Source organism: Culicoides brevitarsis, chromosome 1 (genome assembly GCF_036172545.1).
Source record: "Culicoides brevitarsis isolate CSIRO-B50_1 chromosome 1, AGI_CSIRO_Cbre_v1, whole genome shotgun sequence".
Taxonomy (NCBI): Eukaryota; Metazoa; Arthropoda; class Insecta; order Diptera; family Ceratopogonidae; genus Culicoides; species Culicoides brevitarsis.
Genome location: NC_087085.1, coordinates 40,129,938 through 40,151,516, shown reverse-complemented (window position 1 = coordinate 40,151,516; position 21,579 = coordinate 40,129,938). Strand labels below are relative to the sequence as shown.

At 23.6% G+C, this 21,579-nt stretch overlaps 1 protein-coding gene and 3 non-coding genes across 5 annotated transcripts; 2 read left to right on the top strand and 2 right to left on the bottom strand.

Annotated features, from left to right (window-relative positions):
- Positions 1 to 290: 290 nt before the first annotated feature.
- On the bottom strand, positions 291 to 20,798 carry LOC134831284 (tubulin-specific chaperone cofactor E-like protein). Of its 2 annotated transcripts, none has more exons than XM_063844982.1 (7): positions 20,662 to 20,798; positions 4,600 to 4,748; positions 2,680 to 3,158; positions 1,895 to 2,117; positions 1,548 to 1,832; positions 1,360 to 1,491; positions 291 to 839 (listed from the first exon to the last, which is right to left on the bottom strand). In XM_063844982.1, exons 2-7 carry the CDS (start codon positions 4,716 to 4,718, stop codon positions 650 to 652), a joined length of 1,428 nt encoding a protein of 475 aa, XP_063701052.1. In that variant the 5' UTR covers positions 4,719 to 4,748; positions 20,662 to 20,798; the 3' UTR covers positions 291 to 649. The 2 variants fall into 2 exon arrangements, with proteins under 2 accessions (XP_063701052.1, XP_063701060.1); XM_063844990.1 differs by lacking the exon at positions 20,662 to 20,798 and adding an exon at positions 15,197 to 15,268.
- Positions 977 to 1,048, top strand: Trnam-cau (transfer RNA methionine (anticodon CAU)). The gene has a single exon. It is a non-coding gene; the product is annotated as a tRNA-Met (tRNA).
- Positions 4,914 to 4,986, top strand: Trnat-ugu (transfer RNA threonine (anticodon UGU)). The gene has a single exon. It is a non-coding gene; the product is annotated as a tRNA-Thr (tRNA).
- Positions 5,487 to 5,559, bottom strand: Trnat-agu (transfer RNA threonine (anticodon AGU)). Its single transcript has one exon. It is a non-coding gene; the product is annotated as a tRNA-Thr (tRNA).
- Positions 20,799 to 21,579: the final 781 nt, after the last annotated feature.

Genomic DNA, 21,579 nt, shown 5'->3' with positions numbered 1-21,579 from the left:
AATTTTAAATATATTTTAAAAAATTAAAAAAAAAATTTTAAAAAATAAAAAAAATATTTAAAAATTTAAAATAAATATTTTTTTCAAAAAATAATTAATTTTACGTTTTTTTTCTAAATTTTTAATAGTTTATTTTAAAAAAATAATTTATTTAATTTTTAATTTTTCTTAAAAAAAAAACAAAAAATTAGAAAAAAATTAAATACCTGAATTTTGCTTTAAATATATAATTTTTTTAAAATAAAAAAAACATTTTTAATTAATTCATTAATGGCAATTTATTAAATTATTCCTTAAGATTAAGACAAACGATTAAAATTATTTAGACTGACTGTTAATTTAGTAAATAAATTGATTGATATTTTTCTTTTTCGATATGAATAACTCTCAAAATAATCACAAACATTCTAATTTTTTTTCTCTGAAAGACTTTCTCTTACATTCCTTACGAACTACCAAATTCTATTCTACAAACATTTCTTCTTTCTTATTTTTTTTTTTTTTTACAAAATTAATTTACAAATTTGAATTAAAATTGATTAAAATAAGGATTAGGAAGGACTACCATCATTGACCGATAATTGGCACGAATTATTCAGTACATAAAAGATTTTTATTTAATTTTATTTAAATAGAAAATTTGCAATTTTTATTTTTTGACGTCGATGATAATTTCGTCGCCGCTTCGGATGTTGTAACGATAGAGCTGCTTTTGGGGATATTTCATCTCTTCGGGGCCTTGAATGTCTCGATAATCCTGATCGACGTAATATAAACGCATTTTTGATGCGGGAATTCCAACGATTCGTTCGAGGCGGTGTTTCAAATCGAAAACAGTTCTGAAAGAGAAAATTTAAATTTTTGGTGAATAAAAAATATTTTATGTTGAGGTGAATATAAATTTAATGTATGATGGTATTAGTGCGCATTAAAGCATGAAATGTTAAAACTGACATTTGACAACGTTCAATCCTACAGCAGAGTGGCGCAGTGGAAGCGTGCTGGGCCCATAACCCAGAGGTCCGTAGATCGAAACTACGCTCTGCTAGAATTTTTTGTTGAATTTTTTTTAATAATTTTTTTTTAATTAATTTTTTTTAAAATAATTTTTTTAAATAATTTTTTTAAAATTATTTTTTTTAATTAATTTTTTTAAATTAACTTTTTTTTTATTATTTTTTAAAATTATTTTTTTTAATCTGCCAATTTTTAATTGAATTATTTTTTTTACGTTTTTAAAAATTATAATTTTTTTTAAATAATTTTTTTTAAATTATTTTTTAAAATTAATTTTTTAAATTAATTATTTTAAATTTTTTAATTTAATTAAAATTATTTTTTTTTTAATTTTTTACTTACCGATAAACATCCACAGGTCTTTCTTCACTCGAATCGCCGTAAGTAAACGTAACTTTTACTCTTTTTTCAGGACGTAAATCGATGTTTACAAGAGGATCCAATTTCCCGTGTTTGGCAACTAATTCAGCGTATCTAAAATTCAAAAAATAATAAATTTACATTCAAAAAAGGAAAACTCATGTAAAAACCTTTCAGGACGATCACTCTCAGGTTTATCCAAATAATATCGAATAAACGCACGTTCGGCATCTTCACGTTCCGTGACGCCAATAACGCCTCCTCCATTCAAAATTTGCACATTTGGCAGTCTTCCGATCAGCAATTGACGCCTTTCGTGTTCCGTCGAGTCACATTTTTCCCAAAGAGGCCAATTTTGAGTTCGTAAGTTTGTGAGCGACGGAAATTGCGCGAGACGATCAATTTCATCCCATGTGTTTAATTTAGCGCTCGCTAAGTTGAGTAAAGCTAGTTTTCTGTAAATTTGTGAAAATTTATTAAAAATAAATAAAAATTAAATTTTTAAGGGAAAACTCACTTAAAATACTCGTGAGGAGTTGCCTTATCATTAACAATATCACAGTTGTTTGGGATTAAAGACTTGATTGGGCAGTCTGCTAATACAAGAGCTTCCAAATTGGGGAAAATTCGACCGACACGAGCAATTTCACACCAATCTTCCAACCAATTTCCGGTTAAATGGAGCTTTTTGACGCCTTCGTGTGCGGTTGTCTTCTTGTACATCGAACTTGTCGAGTCGCCTAAAAGGTAAAATTATTAAAAAATTAATTTTTTACCAAAAATATTTTTTAAGGTTTTATTTTTATTTAAAAAAATTATCAAAAAATAAGTGATGAAAATTAATTTAATTAAATAATTTTGAAAAAATTAAATAATTATTTTAAATTTTTGTTTTTAGTAATTATTTTTGATTAATTTAATTAAATTAAATTTTTAAAAATTATTTTTTTATTCAAAAAATTATTTGAAAAATAGTTAAATTTAATTAGTTAAATTCAATTAAATTAATTTTTTTAAATTTTTATATTTTTTATTAAATTTTATTTAATTATATTAAGTAATTAATTTCATAATTTAATTATTAATTAATTTAATTATTTTTTTAATTTAAAAAAAAAATTTTTTAATAATTTAATTTTATTTAATTAAATTTTAATGAAATAATTTTTAAAAAATAAAAAAAAATATTTAAATTTATTAATAATTTAATTATTAAATTAATTAATTAATTAAAATTAAATTATTAACTTAATTTTTTTTTTGTGAAAAAATATTATTTTAAAAAAAAATAATAAAACTCACTTCTTTTATAGTTTCCCGCTGGCTGACAATTACAATCGAGCGAATTTTCGCCTTCCTCTTCCTCATGCGAGTCTTCTGCCGCAACATCTTCGCATCCATCAACGTCTTGAGTGTCGATCAAGACATGCGTGTACTCGTTCAAGCTCAAATGAAGTTCTTCCAAAACCGGCAACAAGCTCAAAAGCTGCTCGACACTGTACCAATCCAACTTTGTGTTATTCAGAACCAAACTGCGCAACGAATTCATCTGAACGGGCATCGGAGGCTCAATTGGCGCCGTTACCGTCAACTTGTTCATGCTCAAATTGACAAATTCCACACTTGGCATGTGCGCGAGAATCGTATAAACCTCATTCCAGTTCTCGAGTTTGTTTTGCGCCAAATCCAGTTCCTTGACTAGCTTGCATTTCTGTTTAATTTGTTCTTCCTCGCCGGCACTGTCGATGTTGCAATCGTTCAAGACGAGCAGCGTTGGAACTCTGCGGGAAAAATTATGACGGAAAATTGTTGTGTGAGTAAATTTTAATTTATTTTTAATGATAACGACCACAATGGAAATATCACGGAGCTGTCACATAATTTTCTTTATTATTATTTTATTTTTTTTTTATAAACTTTCTCTTTAGCTAACCAAAGCACGTCATATAAGTGCAATTACAAACGATTTACGACAAAAAAAAATCTCAAGAGACCGAAAAAATGGAGAGAAAAACGTTAATTGATTTAAACTTTTGTCGCATTGATTGCTAATGATATCATAAATCGCTAACAATGTAATGACAGACATGACGAGCGATGTGTGGGAGGCATAATTGCAATGATTTCTTTAATTATTTATTAACTTGTCTTTGGTTTGCGTATGGAAATATCGTTTTTTACGACTAAATGGTGCCAAAACCAGATACAGCTGTGGAGTTAAGTCAAGGTGAGTTACTTTATTTTTCTATACAATGAAGTTGAGTTTTGATGTGATGTAACAATTTAAATTTTTTTATTAAAATTTTATCGTTAGACTATTTGAGTGCATTTTTTCGTTAAAAAAAATTAAAAAAAATTATTAAATAATTTAATTTTTTTTTTTAATTTTTGAATCAATTTTGTGTTATGTTTGTTTTTAAAAAAAAAAAAATTAATTAATTAATTATATAAAAATTTTTTTTTCAAATTTTTTAAAGTTTAAAAAAAATTAAATAAAAACAAAATTTAAAAATTATTATTAAAAAAAATTATAAAATTTTAAAATTTAATTGACAGATTTTAAATTATTTTTTTTAATTATTTAAAATATTTAATTTAATTTTAAAAAATTATTAAAACAAATTTTATTCAAAAAATAAAAAAAATAAAAAATTAATTAATTAATTTTTTTAAAAATAAAAATTTATTAAATATTTTTTTAAATTTGATTAAATTAATTTTTTTTTATTTAAAAAAAAGATATTTTTTTTAAAAGAATTTTTATTTTTTTTTTTCTATGAAGGACAGATTACGTCGTTAAAAAATCATTTTTAAATATTTTTCAAATCGATTTAAAAAAAATCACGAAAAAACTGTTATAAAAAAGTTCATAAACCTGACAATAAAGTCAAGGTTAAGTTCGTTGTTGTTATTTTTTTTTCTTGTTATTCGGGTAAGTTTCTAAACAAAAGTTTTTTAATTGTTTTACAATTCGACATAAATATAACAACAACACGAATTAACACCCAAATATTCGATGACTCGACTGTTAACGAGCAACTTCGACCTCAAGCAAAGGTCAAACGTGATGAGCAAACTACTCACAGTCAAACCGTTAGAATGAATTAATTAAAATTTCCGGATTTTAATTTTTTTTTGTTTGTAAACAAACACAAAGAAATTAAATGGTTCGTAGCCGAGGGGAGATTTGTTAATTAAAGCAGCATGACGATCGAGACTTACGATAATCTGGGCGGCAGTTTTGGAACAAAAATTGACACAAGTTCTCCTTTTTGGCTGTCGCAATCCGTTAAACCGCCAAAGCCGTATTTTTCTTCGAGTGCTTCCAGTAACGTCGGCATTTTATTTGTTTTGTTTAGTTAATTTTTAATCTGAAATGACAAAAAAAAACAGAAAAATTGTTAAAAATATTGCGTCGTATAATTGGATTTTGTGTAGGGAAGTTGTATGAGGGATTTGTTACGTAGAGGAAATACGAAGAGGAACAAAGTAAGAGGGAAGAATGTGTTGCGCGTTGTATCGACGTATATCAAGCGGCTCTCGTAGCTCAGTGGTAGTAGCGTCTGACTTGTAATCAGAAGGTCGATAGTTCAATCCTGTCCGGGAGCAAGCAACTTTTTTGTTTTTTTTTTATTTTAGATTTTTTTTAAAAAAGAAAATAATTTTTTTCCAAGTAAAATTCACTCGAAAATTTTTAAACATAATTTTTTTTTTAAATATTTAATTTTTAAATTTTTTAATTAAATTATTTATTAATTAATTTTTTTAATTTATTTATTAATTAAAATTTTATTTATATTTTTTTTTTTCGAATTTATTTATTAAAAAATTTTATTTGAATTAATTAATTTTTAATTGAAATAATTTTAAATAATTTTTGATAATTTTTTTTCAATTTTGAATTCTTTAATTTTGAATCTTTTAGAAAATTAAAAGAATTCATTCATTAAATAATTTTATTTTTTAAAAAATAATAGGTATTTTAAATTTTTAAGTCAATTTTTTTAATAAAAAAAATATTTCTCTTGACATTTTTTAATAAATTTCCTCAGAAACTCTCTTCGAAAAAAAATTTTTTTTAGTAAAAAAATAAATAAAAAAGAACATCCTGCTCGTACGCAGATTCGAACTACGGATCTCCTGATTACTAGTCAGGCGCCTTACCAACTTGGCCACACGAGCTTTCGCTCTACTTGACATAATTAAAAACAAAGCTAAAATTTATTCCGAGACATTTTTCTCTCGTTTCGCCGAGTAAGTACCGACGACCTGCAAATGCAAATTGAAGGTTATTTATAAATTTTTTAGGGCACTCTTTTACGTAACGAACGAATTATTTCATAGAAAAACGACACATGTTCATGACTTTTTATTGAAATGTTCCATTTAACGCGGAGGCATCGTAAAGATAAATTTATTAGATAATTTTCGTTCTTGGTCGACGGTCAATTTTTATCGTATGGAAAATTTTTTTTATTTATTATCTAACACTTTTTATTCAAACAAAACACTTACATCATCAACTTTTTCACAGAAAATTTTCTAATTAATTTCCGCAAGACTTTACACACTTTGTAACTTTTTCTTTTCATTAAAATTGTGCACGCAATATTTTAATAATTGAAAAAAATTTTGTTTTTTATGAAGCTACGATCCATCGATCAATCAACATTTTTGTCGTCAATTAATCGTTTTTTATGTTTTTTTTTCTCTCAGTGCTTGAGTTAGGGATAGATTTTGTAATAAATCTGTTGTTGTTGTAATAAATAATGATAATAATACAATATTTTACGCTTTCGTTTTCATATCTATTCACTTTTGTTTGCATTCGAGGTAGCAGATGCATTTTCTTTTTATTTTATTATTACAAACAATGGTCGTAATAATCGCAAATTTTCAGTAAAGTGCATGGCGATGGTGTTGCCGTTATTGTTATTATGCATTTGTTGGCTTTGTTAAGTGAAAAAAAAGGTGAGAAAAAGACAGGAGAGGAATGGAAAGGGGCTCTAAATGTTTTTTTAACAAAAAAAAAAAAAAAAAAAAAAATTAAAGAAAATTAAAATTTTATTAAAAAAATTTTTTAAGATATTTTTCATTTTATTTTTTTTCTAAATATTTTTTTTTATTTTAAACTAAAAAAATTTAAGAAAATTAAAATTTTATTAAAAAAATTTTTTTAAGATATTTTTCATTTTAATTTTTTTTCTAAATATTTTTTTTTTATTTTGAACTAATAAAATTTTTTAAATTAAAAAAAGAGTGTAAATTAATTAAAAAATTAATTTAAAAAAAAAATAATTTATTAAAAAAATAATTTAATTTGAAAATTATTTAATTAATAAAATTATAAAAATTTAAATTTTTTTTTTAATTTAAATTATTGTTTAAAAAAAAATATTTTATTTTTTTAATTTCAGAGATTTTTTTTTAATTTTTAAAAATTCAATATTTTTATTTTAATTTCAAAAAAAAAAAAATTAAAAAAATAAATATTTTATAAAAAAAAATTTTTTTTTCATTTGAAATTTTTTTTTTTATTAAAAAAAAAATAAATATTTTTAAAAAAGTGGAAATTAATTTAATCAATTAAAAAATTAATTTATTAAAAAATAGAATTAAAAAAATTTTTTTATTTTTTATAATTAAAATATTTTTTTTTAATTTGAATTATTTAAAAAAAAATTCATTATTTAAAAATAAATTTTATTTTTTTATATTTCAGAGAAAAAAAATTTTGTTTTAAAAATTGTTTTGTTTTAAAAATGCTAAAAATTTGACATTTTACTAACAAATGACAAAAATTTAAAAGCTAAAAATAAATTTTTATCCGAAAAATTTAAATTTTTAAATAATTTTTCTTTCAAAATATGTAAATCCTCATAAAAATCCCATCCCTGCTTGCCATTTACTTGATTGCTTAGACAACATAACACACCATAACCAGGTGTAATATCAATTACTGTGCACATTTGAGTGCATTTCCATACAACTTCTCTCTTTAATTTTTTCTTTATTTTTATCGCAGCGACCGCAAAACACAAAATTAATCCATCTACAATAATATCATGTACCTTTTTACATAATCACCTGTTTGCCGTTCAGTTTCTCTATCTCTGCGCAAACATCTTACTCTCAAGCTTTGAAATGCATTCGACTGTGTGATTTGAAATTCAACCGGAGACAAGAAGTAGCAACAACGAGTTGTAATGTCAAATGAACGAAAAAAATATCATTTTTCATCGATTTTCACGATCAAACTTTGGTTACGGGACTTGATCGCGTGCCTCGTGTCAATTCGCAATTAAATTATTTGAATTTATTGCCTTACCGGGTAAGTAAATTTTGTCATAAAAATCCTTCCCTAACAAAAAATAATTTTTTTACGCATTTATTTTATGCGCATCATTTAATTTTTAGTCAAACTGCGCATTTTCTTATCTTTTATTTGCTCACATTCTTAATTTTTTTGCAGGAACTCCAAATATGGGAATTCTTCAAGGTCGTTTCGAAGCTAAAAGACGTGTAAAAAATGCTTAAAGGTAAAAATTCAAGAAAATCGAGAGTAATTTGGATCGATTATCACACGCGGACCCCACTAATTGAGTGCTTTCATCATCATTATTAAACGCTCCATTGAGCAAATGTGCTGCTTGCTGCATGTGATGACGCGAAAAACGGAAAATTCGAAAAAAATGTACAAAACGAAAAGTTGCATAACGCAAAAGTCGGCTGTTAGTCATGCACTAACTTATCATTAAACGTATCTATCAACGAAAAATTATTTATTTACCGAGCTTATCTGGGTTAAAGTTGTGCCATTACATGATTTTGTCACTTTAACAACGAAATTTGCAATTTTTGTGCTGCTGCGCTGCACTTTTTGCACAAAAATCGAGGAATTCTGCAATAATTCAATGTTCAAGTGAAAGGAAAATCGACATTGGTGAGTTTTTTTGGCGCACGTTCGACAATTTCTGCACTAATTGAATCGAAACTATTTTATTTTTATCGTTTCAGACCATTTTGATGGCATGACGGTGCATCGAGAGCAAAAAATTGTCTAAACAATTGATGTCATTCATTCATTTATTGTGACGCGACGCAACAAGTGTCCCCATTTTATCTCTACGGTCAACGATTTGAGGCCCCTATGGTTTGCATGTCACTTTAAATCATCGCAGCACGAGAGGAAATGCACTTTTTTCACATAAATTCGACACGGAACGCAGTTTTTGATAAGTTTAATTAGAAAGAATTGACAAAACAGCTGCTTTTAAGCACTTTAATTGACGCGATTCCCGATCCAGCGGCTCGATGTGTCATTTTAACGCCATTTTCTGTCACAAAACACGAAATTAATCTTCGTTGCGGTCGTTTGGATGGGGATTTATTGGATGTTCCAAGTGATTTATTCGATTTCAAGTCGTTTTTTTCGTTGTTGATGACATAAATTCGGGTTTGTCATGCAAGACGAGAAATTTTCACATATTTATTAAATGAGACGCAGTTGCATCTCTTTACAAATGTCTCTTCATAAATATTAATGTAAACAAAACAACACAAAAAAAGTAATATAAGTCGTTTTATTAATAAAAGTAACAATATTTACGGACACGAGCGAAATTTTTTGTGTCGAATGTGTGACTTTGGAGAAGGGTGAACGAATTTTTTGTGTCGAAATTTAAATTTTTTAATAAAATTGAGTGATTTTTATGACGATATGACCTTGGGAGGTTGCAAAAATCGATTTAATGAAATTTTTGGTATTAAAAATTTAAGAAATTTTGACAAATTTTGTTATTTTGAATATTTTATGACAATTTTTCAGAGTGAAAAAATCAAATTGAACAAAAAATTAATAATTTTTTTTGAAAATTCTTCTTTAAAGAGACAATTAAAATTAATAAAGGTCATATTTTATGAAAAAAAATTAATTTTGAACTAAAAAATTTTTTATTTTAAATTTTTTTGACGAATTTATGTTAACAAATTTAATTTAAAAAAATATAAATTTTAAAAAATAAAAAAAAAATTATTTATTTCTTTATTATTTTTATTTTTTACTAAATTTAATTTTTTTTAATTAAACTTTAAAAAAATAATTTTTTTTAATTAAATTTCATTTAATAAAAATTTTTGTTAATTAAATTTTTTCTTAATTTGATTTTTTTAATGAAATCTAATTTAATTTAAAAAAATAATTACACTTTTCTTAAAATTAATACAACTGAAATTCTCAAAAAAAAATTAATACTCAAAAATTAAATTTTCTTTAAAAAAATTAATATAAAGTCGTTTAGAGGTAAAATTTTTTAAAAAAATTATCAAAAACTCAATTTTTGACTAAAAATTTATATTTTTTTAAATAATTTTTACAATTAAGGGCTTTTAAGAGCCTCCAAAAATATTTCAATTAAAAATTTCTATTCAAAAAAAATTTTTTTCTTAATTTTAAATTTACTTGAGGCTCTAAAAGAATTTTTTTCATTCAAAAAACCAAAAATTTTGTGAAATTATGCAACTAAAAATAATTTTAAGTAAAAATTCACGAAAAACTACTTCAAAAACTAAATACTCGACAATCCCTAATAAAATTCACACGTTTTTCCAATCTCTTGCTTGTGTTTGGCACACAACTCAAGTCGAACAACGACGACGGAATGTAATGAAATAATTAGTAGCATAACGTATGTCTCTCAAATAAATTACTCGATCGTGCCTACAATGCAGCAAAATACAACGAAAAATAAATCTCTCGTATCTTGTAAGAAAATATTATGAAACTCAAAATCTTGCTCTTGTAAATTTATTTATTTACACAAAAAATCTCTCGAATGAGGCACTGTGTGAAGGTCACAGCTCGGTTTCTTTTTCATATTTTTAGAATTTCTTGCGAAACTCGAATTTTTGTCGAACATACGTAGGGCATCAAGGGCAAAAACTCGTCATTTCTATCATTAAACCGAGAGATTTTGACCCAATTTTGCCGACAGAACGATGACATTTTCATCAAAAGGTGAAAATTAGCATAAAAATGTCAGCGTTGATGTCGCGAAATGTCGATAAAGTGGCAAAAAAATTACAAAGGTTGGAGAATCGTGACAAAAATCTTTGGAGAGACATTAAAAGTTGGCAGAATAAAGGGATGGGCGACCAATAATAGACAAAACTTTTGTTCGATGGAACAAAGAAAACGGAAAACGTGCCTTTTGCCATTAGTCAAGCCACAAAAGACAAAGAAAGGAAAGTTCCTGAAGAACTTTTCCCTTGCAAAAGTTGCATTTGCATTGAAATTAATGGTTGAAACCTTCAAGAAATGCAAAACAAAGACGAGCAAATCCTTTATTTCGCGCTTCATTGCACACTTGATAGAGTTATTCCGCGCAAAACTGACTACAAAGGCAATTAAAATGCAAAAAAAATGATTAATCGATAGCAATTTACTGCAATTCCCTTAGAATAAATGACTGCTAATGAGATGAGACGAACAGGGCACGACTTGAAATGCACAATAACGAGGAAAATTCTATCAATTTATTGTCGTAGGAAGTAAATCGGGTGCCGTAATGTCTTTTTCGTTGTCTACTCTCACAAATTGTTTTTATTTGGTAACGCAAAGTGCAATAAAATCGTATTTTGTAAGTAAAAAAACAACGAAAATTGCACGCAATTGTCTGGATTAGCGCTATAAAGACATTATCGGGCAATGAACTTTGAGCAACGAGACTAGCTAAGAAGTGATTCGGAGAAATTTCTATGAATTTTTGTATATTTTAGTGTCGTTACTTGAGAATTTGTGCAAATAGTTCGTCTTTATGAGAGTATTTGACTCAATAAAAGTTGATATTGAAGAAATATTGAACGAAACATGGAAATTTACAAAATTTATTTGGCATGAATGAGATCGTAAAATTAAATTTTTGGCAATTTAATGACAAATTATGAACAATTTAAGTTTATGGAGCTCGTAAAATGTATTTTTGAAAGTTTTAAATATTAAAGAGTTCAGAAGTAGACTCAAAAGGAGATGATTTCTTGTGAAATTCAACTAAAATTTTCAGATTTTCAACCTTTTTGGATAGTTTCATGTACAAAAAAAAAAGTTTTTCGCGCGAATTTTAATTTTAAAGAGGTTTGTATCGTTCAGAAATTTAAAGTTTGGATAAATTTTTATTTCAAGAGCAATTTAGAAGCAATTTTTAAGAATTTTATCTTAATTAAAAAAAATACTAATTTATCTTGACAAACATTAATTTCCTAATTAAATTAATTTCTTTTTAAAAGTAATTTTTAGAAATTTCGACTCAAGAAAAATATTTTTCTCATTTTTTATTATTGAAAAACTAATTATTGCTAAAATTTTGTTATCAAAAATAGAAGTATAAAGTAGTTTTTAATGAAAATTTATTTATAAAAAAAATAAATATTAAAAAAATTAAAAAATAAAAATTTAACATTTTTAAAATTAATTTTTTAGGTATTTAAATTTTTTAATTATTTAAACTTTTTAATTTAATTTTTAATTAATTTTTTAAACTTTTTAATTTATTTTTAATTTTAATTTTTAATTTTAATTATTTTTTTTAAAATTAAAATTAAATTTTAAATAATTTTTTTAAAATCAAAATTTAATTTTTTTTTTAATTTTTAAATTTCCCGTGCGAAAAGGATAAATCGCACAACTGACATTTTTGACAAAATTGAGTTAAGAATGAGAAAATATGCCTTAATATTTTAATTTGATTTTCAAAAATTTTTGAATTACCATTTTTTTTCAAAAATATTCGCAAAATATTTAAGTCAAATATAAAATTTCTCCAATCGTTTTTTGTTCATTTTTTTGTTGTTTATTTTTAAATTTTGAATTTGGATTTGAAATTGGAAGAGTTTTTTATTTTAAATTTTGTTTTTTTTAAATTAATTTAAATATTTTTTTTTCTGCACAAAAAATTTTTTATAGGCAATTATTTACTTTTGTAATTAATTAAAAAAATTTACAGCAAAAACAAAAAAAAATTATTTTTCTCAAAAAATTTAGTTGTGCGAATTTTTCTTTATTTGAAAAAATTTTTTTATTTTAGATTTTTTTTTAATTAATTTAAATTTTTTTTTCTTCAAAAATGGACAATTAAAAATTTACAGAGCAAAAAAAATTACAAGCCATAAACTCCAAAAATAATTCAATTTCTAATAAATCTTTCATTTTAAGGCTTTATTGCCATTTAAATTTAATTCTAACACTTTGAATCTGGCGCATAGCCTCAAAATCTAGATCATCTAGACAATTTCGACACACTCCAAACTTCATCATTGCTCAATTCAGCCAAGATTTCGAACATAAAACCATGTTCTTGCTAATAATACACAAATAATTGCTTGTTCCATTCCTTGTTTACTGCATTATTTATTGCTGCCATTCTATTTTTTCTTCCATTTCAGCCATATCTACTTATGCATTCAATGCATGCCTTTTAACAACTCTCATGAACGATACGACATCGCCTGCATTAGTTCAACATTAGAGTTGGCATGGCAAAGAACACGATTTTCTACTCTATTCAATTCTCTCGGTCTTTGTTCGACAGCAACTTTGAACGTAAGTAACTGGATTGTTGCTCGATTCTTTATTTATTTATTTTTTTTAGTTTCAAATCAAATTGAATATCTAACTGGAAGGCAAACGAGGCACACGTTTCGCTGATAATGACGACTGATAAAAGAAGTTGCGTTTTGAATTCAACGACGAAGGCGACAATCGTGCCACGAGTGTCAATAAATCATGCGGCACAACTTCGATAACCTCCGTTGATGACACTTTGGGCCGTTGCGAGGTACTGACCCGTTGCAATATTTCCAATATTTTATGTTGAATTTAATGAAACATTAACAGGAAGTGGATTTTATTTTATCGATAAATGAAGTTTTTTTTTCATTAGAAACCGACAACGACGAGTATCGACCTCATTTTATCAATTTTGCACACATTTCAAACACAAAAAAAAAGAATTTAGAGCAATTTTGTGGGTGCAATGTTCGTTGTTTCTATATCTCGTCGTTCGTTAAACACGTCAGCAAGCTTAACAAATAATAGTATCTTGAATGAGTAATCTCATTTGATTCTGGTATGTATTATATTGTGAAAAGTTTCGATTCAAATTAACTTATTTTGTTAAAAAATTGAAAAAAAATTTAGAAAAAAATTAAAATAAATAAAAATAATAAATTTAAATTTTAAAATTAATTAAATTTTAAATTATCATTATTAAAGAATTAAAAAAATATATTTTTTTATTAAATAATTTTTAATATATTTATTTTATAAAATATTTGTTGATAAAAATTTTAATTAAAAATAAATATTAAAAATTATTTTATTAATTAAAAATATTTTTTATTTATTTTTTTTTTTTTAAATTTAATATGAAAAAATTTAATTTGATAAATTTTTTATTAAGTAATTTATTTTATTTTTTAATTATTTTTATTTAAATTTCAAATTGTCAATATAATTTTTTTCCAAATATTTAACAAAAAAAAAAAAAATAAAAAATTAAAAAAATAAAATAAAATAAAAAATAAAAAAAAAATTAATTATAAGAAACTTTTATAAAAAAATATTTTTTTTTATTTTTATTAAAAAATTTTAGTAATTTAAAAATAATTATTTATTAATTTTTGAGTACACCTATTTAGAGTTAATTTTTAAAAAAATAATTTATTAATATAAAATAATAAAACAAAATTTTTAAAAATTATCTCTTAATTATTAATTTTTAATAATTTTATTTATTTATTAAATCAAATATTATTTTCTTAAAATAATAATTTAAAAACAAAACATTTTTGTTACATATCTTTTGATTAAATTAATTTTTGATATTTTTCTCAATATTTTTTTTTTTTTTTTTTTTTAATATTTTTTTTTTTTATTAAATAAAATTAAAATTTTAATAATTTTAAAATAATTAATTAATTTATTATTAATTTCTTATTAATTAAAAATAAATTAAATTTAAATGAATTGATTAAATTAATAAATAAAATTTAAAAATTAATTAAATTTAATTTTAAAAAATTCTCTATTATAAAAAAAAAATTATTTTTTAGCCAAAAACAAAATAGCATATGTAACATATAAAACTTAATAGCTAAAAAAACAGACGTGTTTTAATTATTATCAAACAAACTAGATCGCGAGATGCTTTCAAAGCGAAATTAATAGTTTCAAATCAAGAGAGACACGAGAAATAAAAGTTGGCAGTGGCATTAAAATTGTTTGGCGTACATCCAGCACACACTTGCAGCAGCGTTACAAGTAAACATCCACAAATAAGGCAAACTCTGACGACGACGGGACAAGAACTAGTTGCGTTTCACTCTTTTTTGTCGTCGTCGCGCGCATTTATCGGAAATTTGTCTGAAGTTCATGATCATGAAAAAACTCTCGTGACACAAAATCGGTCACTTTTTTTGCATAAATTCAACTTTTATTACTGTAATTAATGAAAGTTGTGGCATTTAGCGAGTGCACTTTACGAGATTGCATGAGAAATATCAATAAAAAAAAACATTTTTAGTGTGTTAGACCAGAAGCTGTTGCTTTTTGTTGTAAAATAAAATTAGAGGCGGGCATGATTGATGGTTTGCGGTCAGTTCACTTGCACTTTCTTCATAACGCGCAGCTGAAAATCTGGTTCAACTTGCACTTTTATCGGAGTTTTTTTATGTGTTAAGAGATACGAAAGTGCCGCGAGGAAGGAAATGTGCTATTATGACTTTGACATTTGTTTAGAAGACTTTCTCTGACTGACAAACCTACCTTTTTATTTTTTTAATATTTTTTTATTTTAATCCAGTTATGAATTTTTATTCCAATCAGAATTCAGTTTCAGTTTAAAAAATTTTTTTTTTATTTAAATTCTCACGTAATAATCACTTTTTTATATCTTTTAATTTTTTTTAAAAAGAGGCACTTTTTTATTTTAATTTTTTTTTTTTTATTTAAAAAAAATTATTATTTATTTTATGAACCATAAAATTTTGATAAAAACAGATAATAATGAGCTGATTCATCCACACCAGCTGTAATTGCGTCGTTTATTGTCTCTTTTTTTATTTTGTTGTTCCGTATATGACACTTTTTGTGAAATATCATTAATAATATATATATTTTTATTTCGTGGAAACAAAGAAATTTTTTTATTTAATTTTTTCACATTTAATTTTTTTATTGATTTTTTTTTTCGATAAAAAATGATAAATTTTTAATAAATAAAAAATAATTTTCTAACAATAATGTTTTAAAGCGAATTGTTAGAAAATTTCACGGACTACATTGAAAAACGAGTGTTGTAAGTCGCAGTTCTCAGTACAAACTGAAAACAAAACAACAGAGCGCAAAACCACCGCGTTCGAATGATTTTTGCGAGTGTGTTGGTAAAAAATTTAAATTTTTCAGTATTGAACGATTTTTTATTTATTTTTTAATTTTTATAATTTTTTTTAAGAGAAATAATTTAAAAAATAATTTTTTAATTTTTTTTAATAATTTATTTTTTTTTTATTTTAGGAAAAAATAAGAAGATTGTGGTTCAGCGATTGAATCCATGGAAACCCGCACAAACACAGACAAAGACACAAAAAATTAACTTGCGAGGGAACAAAGAAAAACGACATGCGAGAGAGCGAGACAGAAGCAAAACAAATCACACATTCATTGAAAACCAGTTTCATTCATACAGTCACGCACACATTCAAACATTCTTCATTTACAGTTTTTATTTTAAATTTTTTGTAAGAATTGCCATTAACAACGCAACACTCGAGGCTAATTCAGAGTTCTATGAGCGAGGTAAGGAAGCGTTGTTCTTGACATGGCGAACGAAGGCAAGGCGAAGCTTAAAAAGAACTCTAATGCTCTTCTTTGTCTTTCGCCTACAGTCTTTGCATGTATTTGACGTAGGTACGAAACGAGTCAGCTGTGTTTTATTGCCTCGACGCGTCTAATGTAAACAACTGATACCTGCAGTGGTTGAATTCTCAGTCAATATTTTAATGATGATAAAAGGAAATGACGTGAAAGAATCCAGTTTTTGTATCGTGATGGTTAGTTTTTGTAATTAGAGGCATTAGAAGATGATTGTAGCGCAAGAAGTTGCTTAGAAGATGAGAAAAAAAGGTAGAAAATGACAAAAAATTGAATTGATATGTGAACTTAAGATGTAGAAAGATGACCTTTGAACTTCATTAGGTAATATTTAAATGTTTTCTGATTATTTTTTGCTCATTAAGCAGAAACACGTGTCAAGTATTAATTTTTTTGTAATTAAAAAATTTTAAAATTATTTAAAAAAATCTTAAAAAATTTAAAAATTAAAAAAAATAATTTTTAGCATATTTTAATTAATTTCATTTAAATTAATTATTTTTTAATTTTATAAATTTAATAAATTATCAGAAAAGCTTCAGCAGTTGTTTTTTCTTTTAAAAAAATTTCTTCTATTAAATAAAAGTTTTTTAATTTAATTTAATTTAATTTTTTTTTAATATTATTTTTTTTTTAAATCTTAAGCTTGCTTAAAAATTTAACTGATAATTTATTTTATCAAAAAAAAAAAAATAAATAAAAAAAAAAATAAAATAAAAATAAAAAAAAAAAATTAATAAAATAAAATAAAGTTGTTTGCTTTAAAATTTTTAAATTTTCATTTAAGTAATTTATAAATTTTTATAAAAATTTTAAATAATTTTTTTAAATATGTATTATTTTTATTTTATTATAAAAAATTTTGAAAAAATTATAAAAATATTTAAATTTAAATAAAAAAAAATTAAATAAATTAAAAACCAAAAAAAAAAAAAAATTTATTTAAAAAAATTTTAAATTTAATTTAAAATTATTAATTAAAAAAATACCTATATTTTTTAAAAATTTTAATAATTAATTAAAAATAATTAAAATTATAAATAAATATTAAATATCTTGCAAATTTGTCAAAAAATTTTTTAAAGAAATTTTCAAACAAATTTTTTTTACAAATACTAAAATTACTACCCCAAAATTTTTTTCCGATACATTTTCTTCCTATTTTGCAATCCTCTTAAACAATTCTTCATGAGCTCTTGACATTAAACATGCGATCAATACATCACTTATACCTTTTAATGTTAATATTCCGCCCATTCATGCATAAAAACTGATAATAACCATCAACTTATCTCCGAATTTTAGGGGAAACTTCTCTTCTTGACAACATCTTTACTCAAAAAATCAAGAAAAACCCAAGGGGAACTAAAAATTGTTCATTTTCCAACACAAAATTAATTTTTGAACAACAAAAACACAGGAAAAAGCTGTCACTTGCACAAGTTCCCTCTCAAATTCAGCAAAAATCCATAAGAAAAAAAAAATAAATTGCAAGGGCAACCACAAGCGACAAGAAACAATGCAATAAATCGATTGTTCTCTAATAAATTTCAACGAAAAGTGAACAAAAGTAAATCAAAATGCATATCTAATTTCGATTGAATTATTTTTTCAAAGATAAACAGACTTTACAATGGATTTACAACGAAAACGAAACCAAAAAGAAGGTAATTAGTGTTAAACTCTTAATAAATTCAATTCAATTCAGTCAATTTTTTTTTTAATAAAATCATTTTTTTTTTCGATTAAGCAATTTATCTTGGTAAGTCTATTATTTTTAACTTTTTAGCTTTACTTCATTAAACAAGTTCCCTTTCATTATTTGCGGAGCGAATTCAATGCACTCCGACGATAAATAATAAAAATTTTAACAAAGACAGAATTTTTGAGGCAATTGCCATTCATTGCACACAAAGTTGAATGACGATCGGTAATTAGCACGCCCGTAATGAGAGAGACCTTGCATGCACGATTAGCACTTGATACTTTATTATTAACTACCGTTCATTCTCTTGCATAATTTTAAATGGGATTATTCACATTTTTACACTCAAAAATTTTGTTAGGTCATTTTTTTTGTGCTTCCTAGTTTCTCTGTTTGAAAAAAAATTAGAGTTAATTGGTCAGAAATGCATTTAATTCATAGATCATTTATTCATGGTAACATACTAACATAATCATCGAATCGAATTAAAGAAAAAGAAAAAAAAAATTATTAGCATTTAAAGTGCTCGTGTTCAATTTCAACTAAACACTTCAAAGGAAAAATGATCAGATTCGTTTTTTTTTGTGTGTGCAAAAATTTTATGCATTCAATTATTTGTTATTATTTTATTTTTGTTGTTTTATTAAGGAAATACGAGTCGAATGTTGTGTAATACTGACTTCAATATAAATAAAAATAATAAGAAATCGATTAAAATTTTCTATTGTTTTAAGACCTAATTAACGTTGAAATCGAGAGTGAAGTGATTTTTGGTATGGAAAATGGATTTGAATGCGACTGTGGAAAAAAAGGGAAATTTAACTAAGTTTATTTAAAAATAAATATTTTTTTAATTTTTTTCATAATTCATAATTTTTTATAATCGAAAAAATTTTGCATTTTATATTCAATTTCTTTTTTTCTATCTAAATATTTTTTTAAATATTTTTTAAATATAATTTTAATAAATAAAAAAAATATAAAATTTTCCATGAATTTTTTTTGCAAATATATTTTTTAAAATTCTTTAAAATTAAAAAAAAAAAATAAAATTAATAATTTTTCAAATATTTAATATTAAAAAAAAAATAATTAATTATAGCAAATAAATAATTTTAAAAAATATTTAAATTAATTAATTAAATAATAAAAAAAAATTTAAAAAATATTTGTTTAAATATATGTTTTGTGAGAATTTTTTTAAATTTATTTATTAATGTTAAATAATTTTTTCAACAAAAAATAAATTAATTATTTTTTTAATATTCATGGAAGCCGTAAAAATTATTTTGAGCGAAAAAAATAAATTCTGGAAAAGAATTAAATTTTCTAAAAATATTTATATTCGACAAAAAAAAAATTAATTTACTCTTTTAATTTTTTATTTCTTAATTTATTTCGTTTGTGACATTTGAAAAAATTAAAAAAAAAAAAAAAAAAATTATTAATTTATAAATTAATTTTAATTTATTTTAAATAAAATTTTGTTTAATTTTAAAAATTAAAGAATAATCAAAAAATTAAAATTTTAAGAAATTCAAAAAATCCAAATAAGTTAAAAGTTCAGAATTCATTCAATCATTTATTTAAAAAAATTATTATTTTTAAGCAAAAATCCACTTTTTTATTAATATTCTTATAAGAATTTGCATCTTTAGCACTTTTGATGCAATTCTACATTTTTTTCATTCATTTTTCTCATAAAAAAAACGAAAAGTTCATTACCCTCAAAAACTTTTCCTTTTTTTTCTCTTCATAAATTCATAAAACTTATCATAAAATAATAATTTCCTCTGCCAAATATGGCTTCTAAATATTTCTCTCTAAGCAACAGCATGGCATTCAATGTGTGGCTTTTATTTCCATGATTCGGTACGCCAAGAAATGCTTAAAATGCATGATAATAAAAGTTTTCTATATTTGGCAACGAGCCAACTCATGCAGTTTTCAGTAACCGAGATATCAGAATTAGATAAATGCATAAAAAAAAACTCATGGCTAAACGAATTTAACGCTAAATAATGATATATTCGTTTTGTTTGAACCAAAAATTATTGTAAATACTCTGAGCCATTAATTTATTGCAAATAACTGCTTTTGTGTCTGCAAAATACAGTTTTCAACAAAATAGTATAAAGTCATGGGGAATCGATTAAGAAGTCGATGTATTTTTTTTTCTCGCAACTTTCCATAAAAGGAAGCTTGCTCGGAGTTTTTTCTGTTGTTTGTTCGGTATGTGGTTTGTTATAATTGTGCGAACAGAAGATAAATTATTTTTTTGTTCTATGTGCGACTTTTTTTTTGTGAAAGCGCGTGAATCATCGTTGAAAGTCAAAATTTGCATTTTATTTGAATTCCCTTCTAAATTATTATTTCTCAAAAGTCGAATAAATTTACAAGGTCACAACTATTTTTAGATTATTAGTTACGAATGTTTCTCATTAGTTTTGTACGAGAGACGTAAAAATTACGACGACAGTGGTTCATCCAATAATTCACTTGTTACGGACACCTTGAGGGTCAATTGTGAAGCAGATGCTATTAAAACGTAATTTATGATTGATTAGTAAAAAAAAAATTAAAAATCATAAAAAATTTTTACTGTCGTTGTTAAAAAGTTTAATTTTTGCGTAAAAAATAGTTTCTCACTGACCTTTTAATAATTTTCATTCACAAAATTTGGAATTTTCACTCAAGAATTTTTTGTTTGTTCCCAAAATATTTTTTTTTGCACAAAAAAATTTGATTGTAAATAGAAACAGCTGACAAACAGTGTCCCACTGTTTTCAGATACCTTCTTATGTCATATGGATTACTTTCGGAGTGCTTCTGGCATAGTTGAAATTTGCTTGCATGAAAGAGTAAAGTGTATTTTTTTCAAGAAATTTAACGAAAAATCGTTTTTTTATGAAAATTTGTTTAGAAAATTATGGAAATTTTTAAATAAATTTTTTGAAGTTGTTGAATTTTATATATTAATTTTGACAATTTAAAAATTTTTTTTTGAAATTAAAAAAAATTGCTCAGAAACTTTTGCATTTTATAAAAATTAAAAAATTTCATTGAAATTTTTTTTTTTTTTTTGAAAATTTTAATTTTTTTATAAATTATTTTGAAAGTTTTAAATTTTTGTAATTTTTAGAAATTTCATAAAAATTTGTTAAAAAATATTTAGTTTTCATGAATTTTATTAAACAATTTTATGAAAATCAATTTTTTGAGTTTCAAAAAAAAAAATAAGAAATTGTTAAATTTTTAAAAAATTTGTTCAAAAATTTCTTAAAATATTTAGAAATTGTTGAATTTCATAAAATTTTTATGAATAAACATTAATAAATTGTAAAAAAAATTATAAAAAGTTGTTTAAAAATTGCTAAATTTCATAAAAATTAGTAAAAAAAATTGATGAATTATTTAATGAAAAAAATTCAATTCAATTTTTTTTTTAATTTCAAAAATAGGTATAATTTTAAATTGTTGAATTTCATAAATAAAATTTTTAAAATTTATGGATCGATAATTTTCACAAAATTTTTAAAAATAAAAAAAAAAAAATTAAAAAAAATATTCA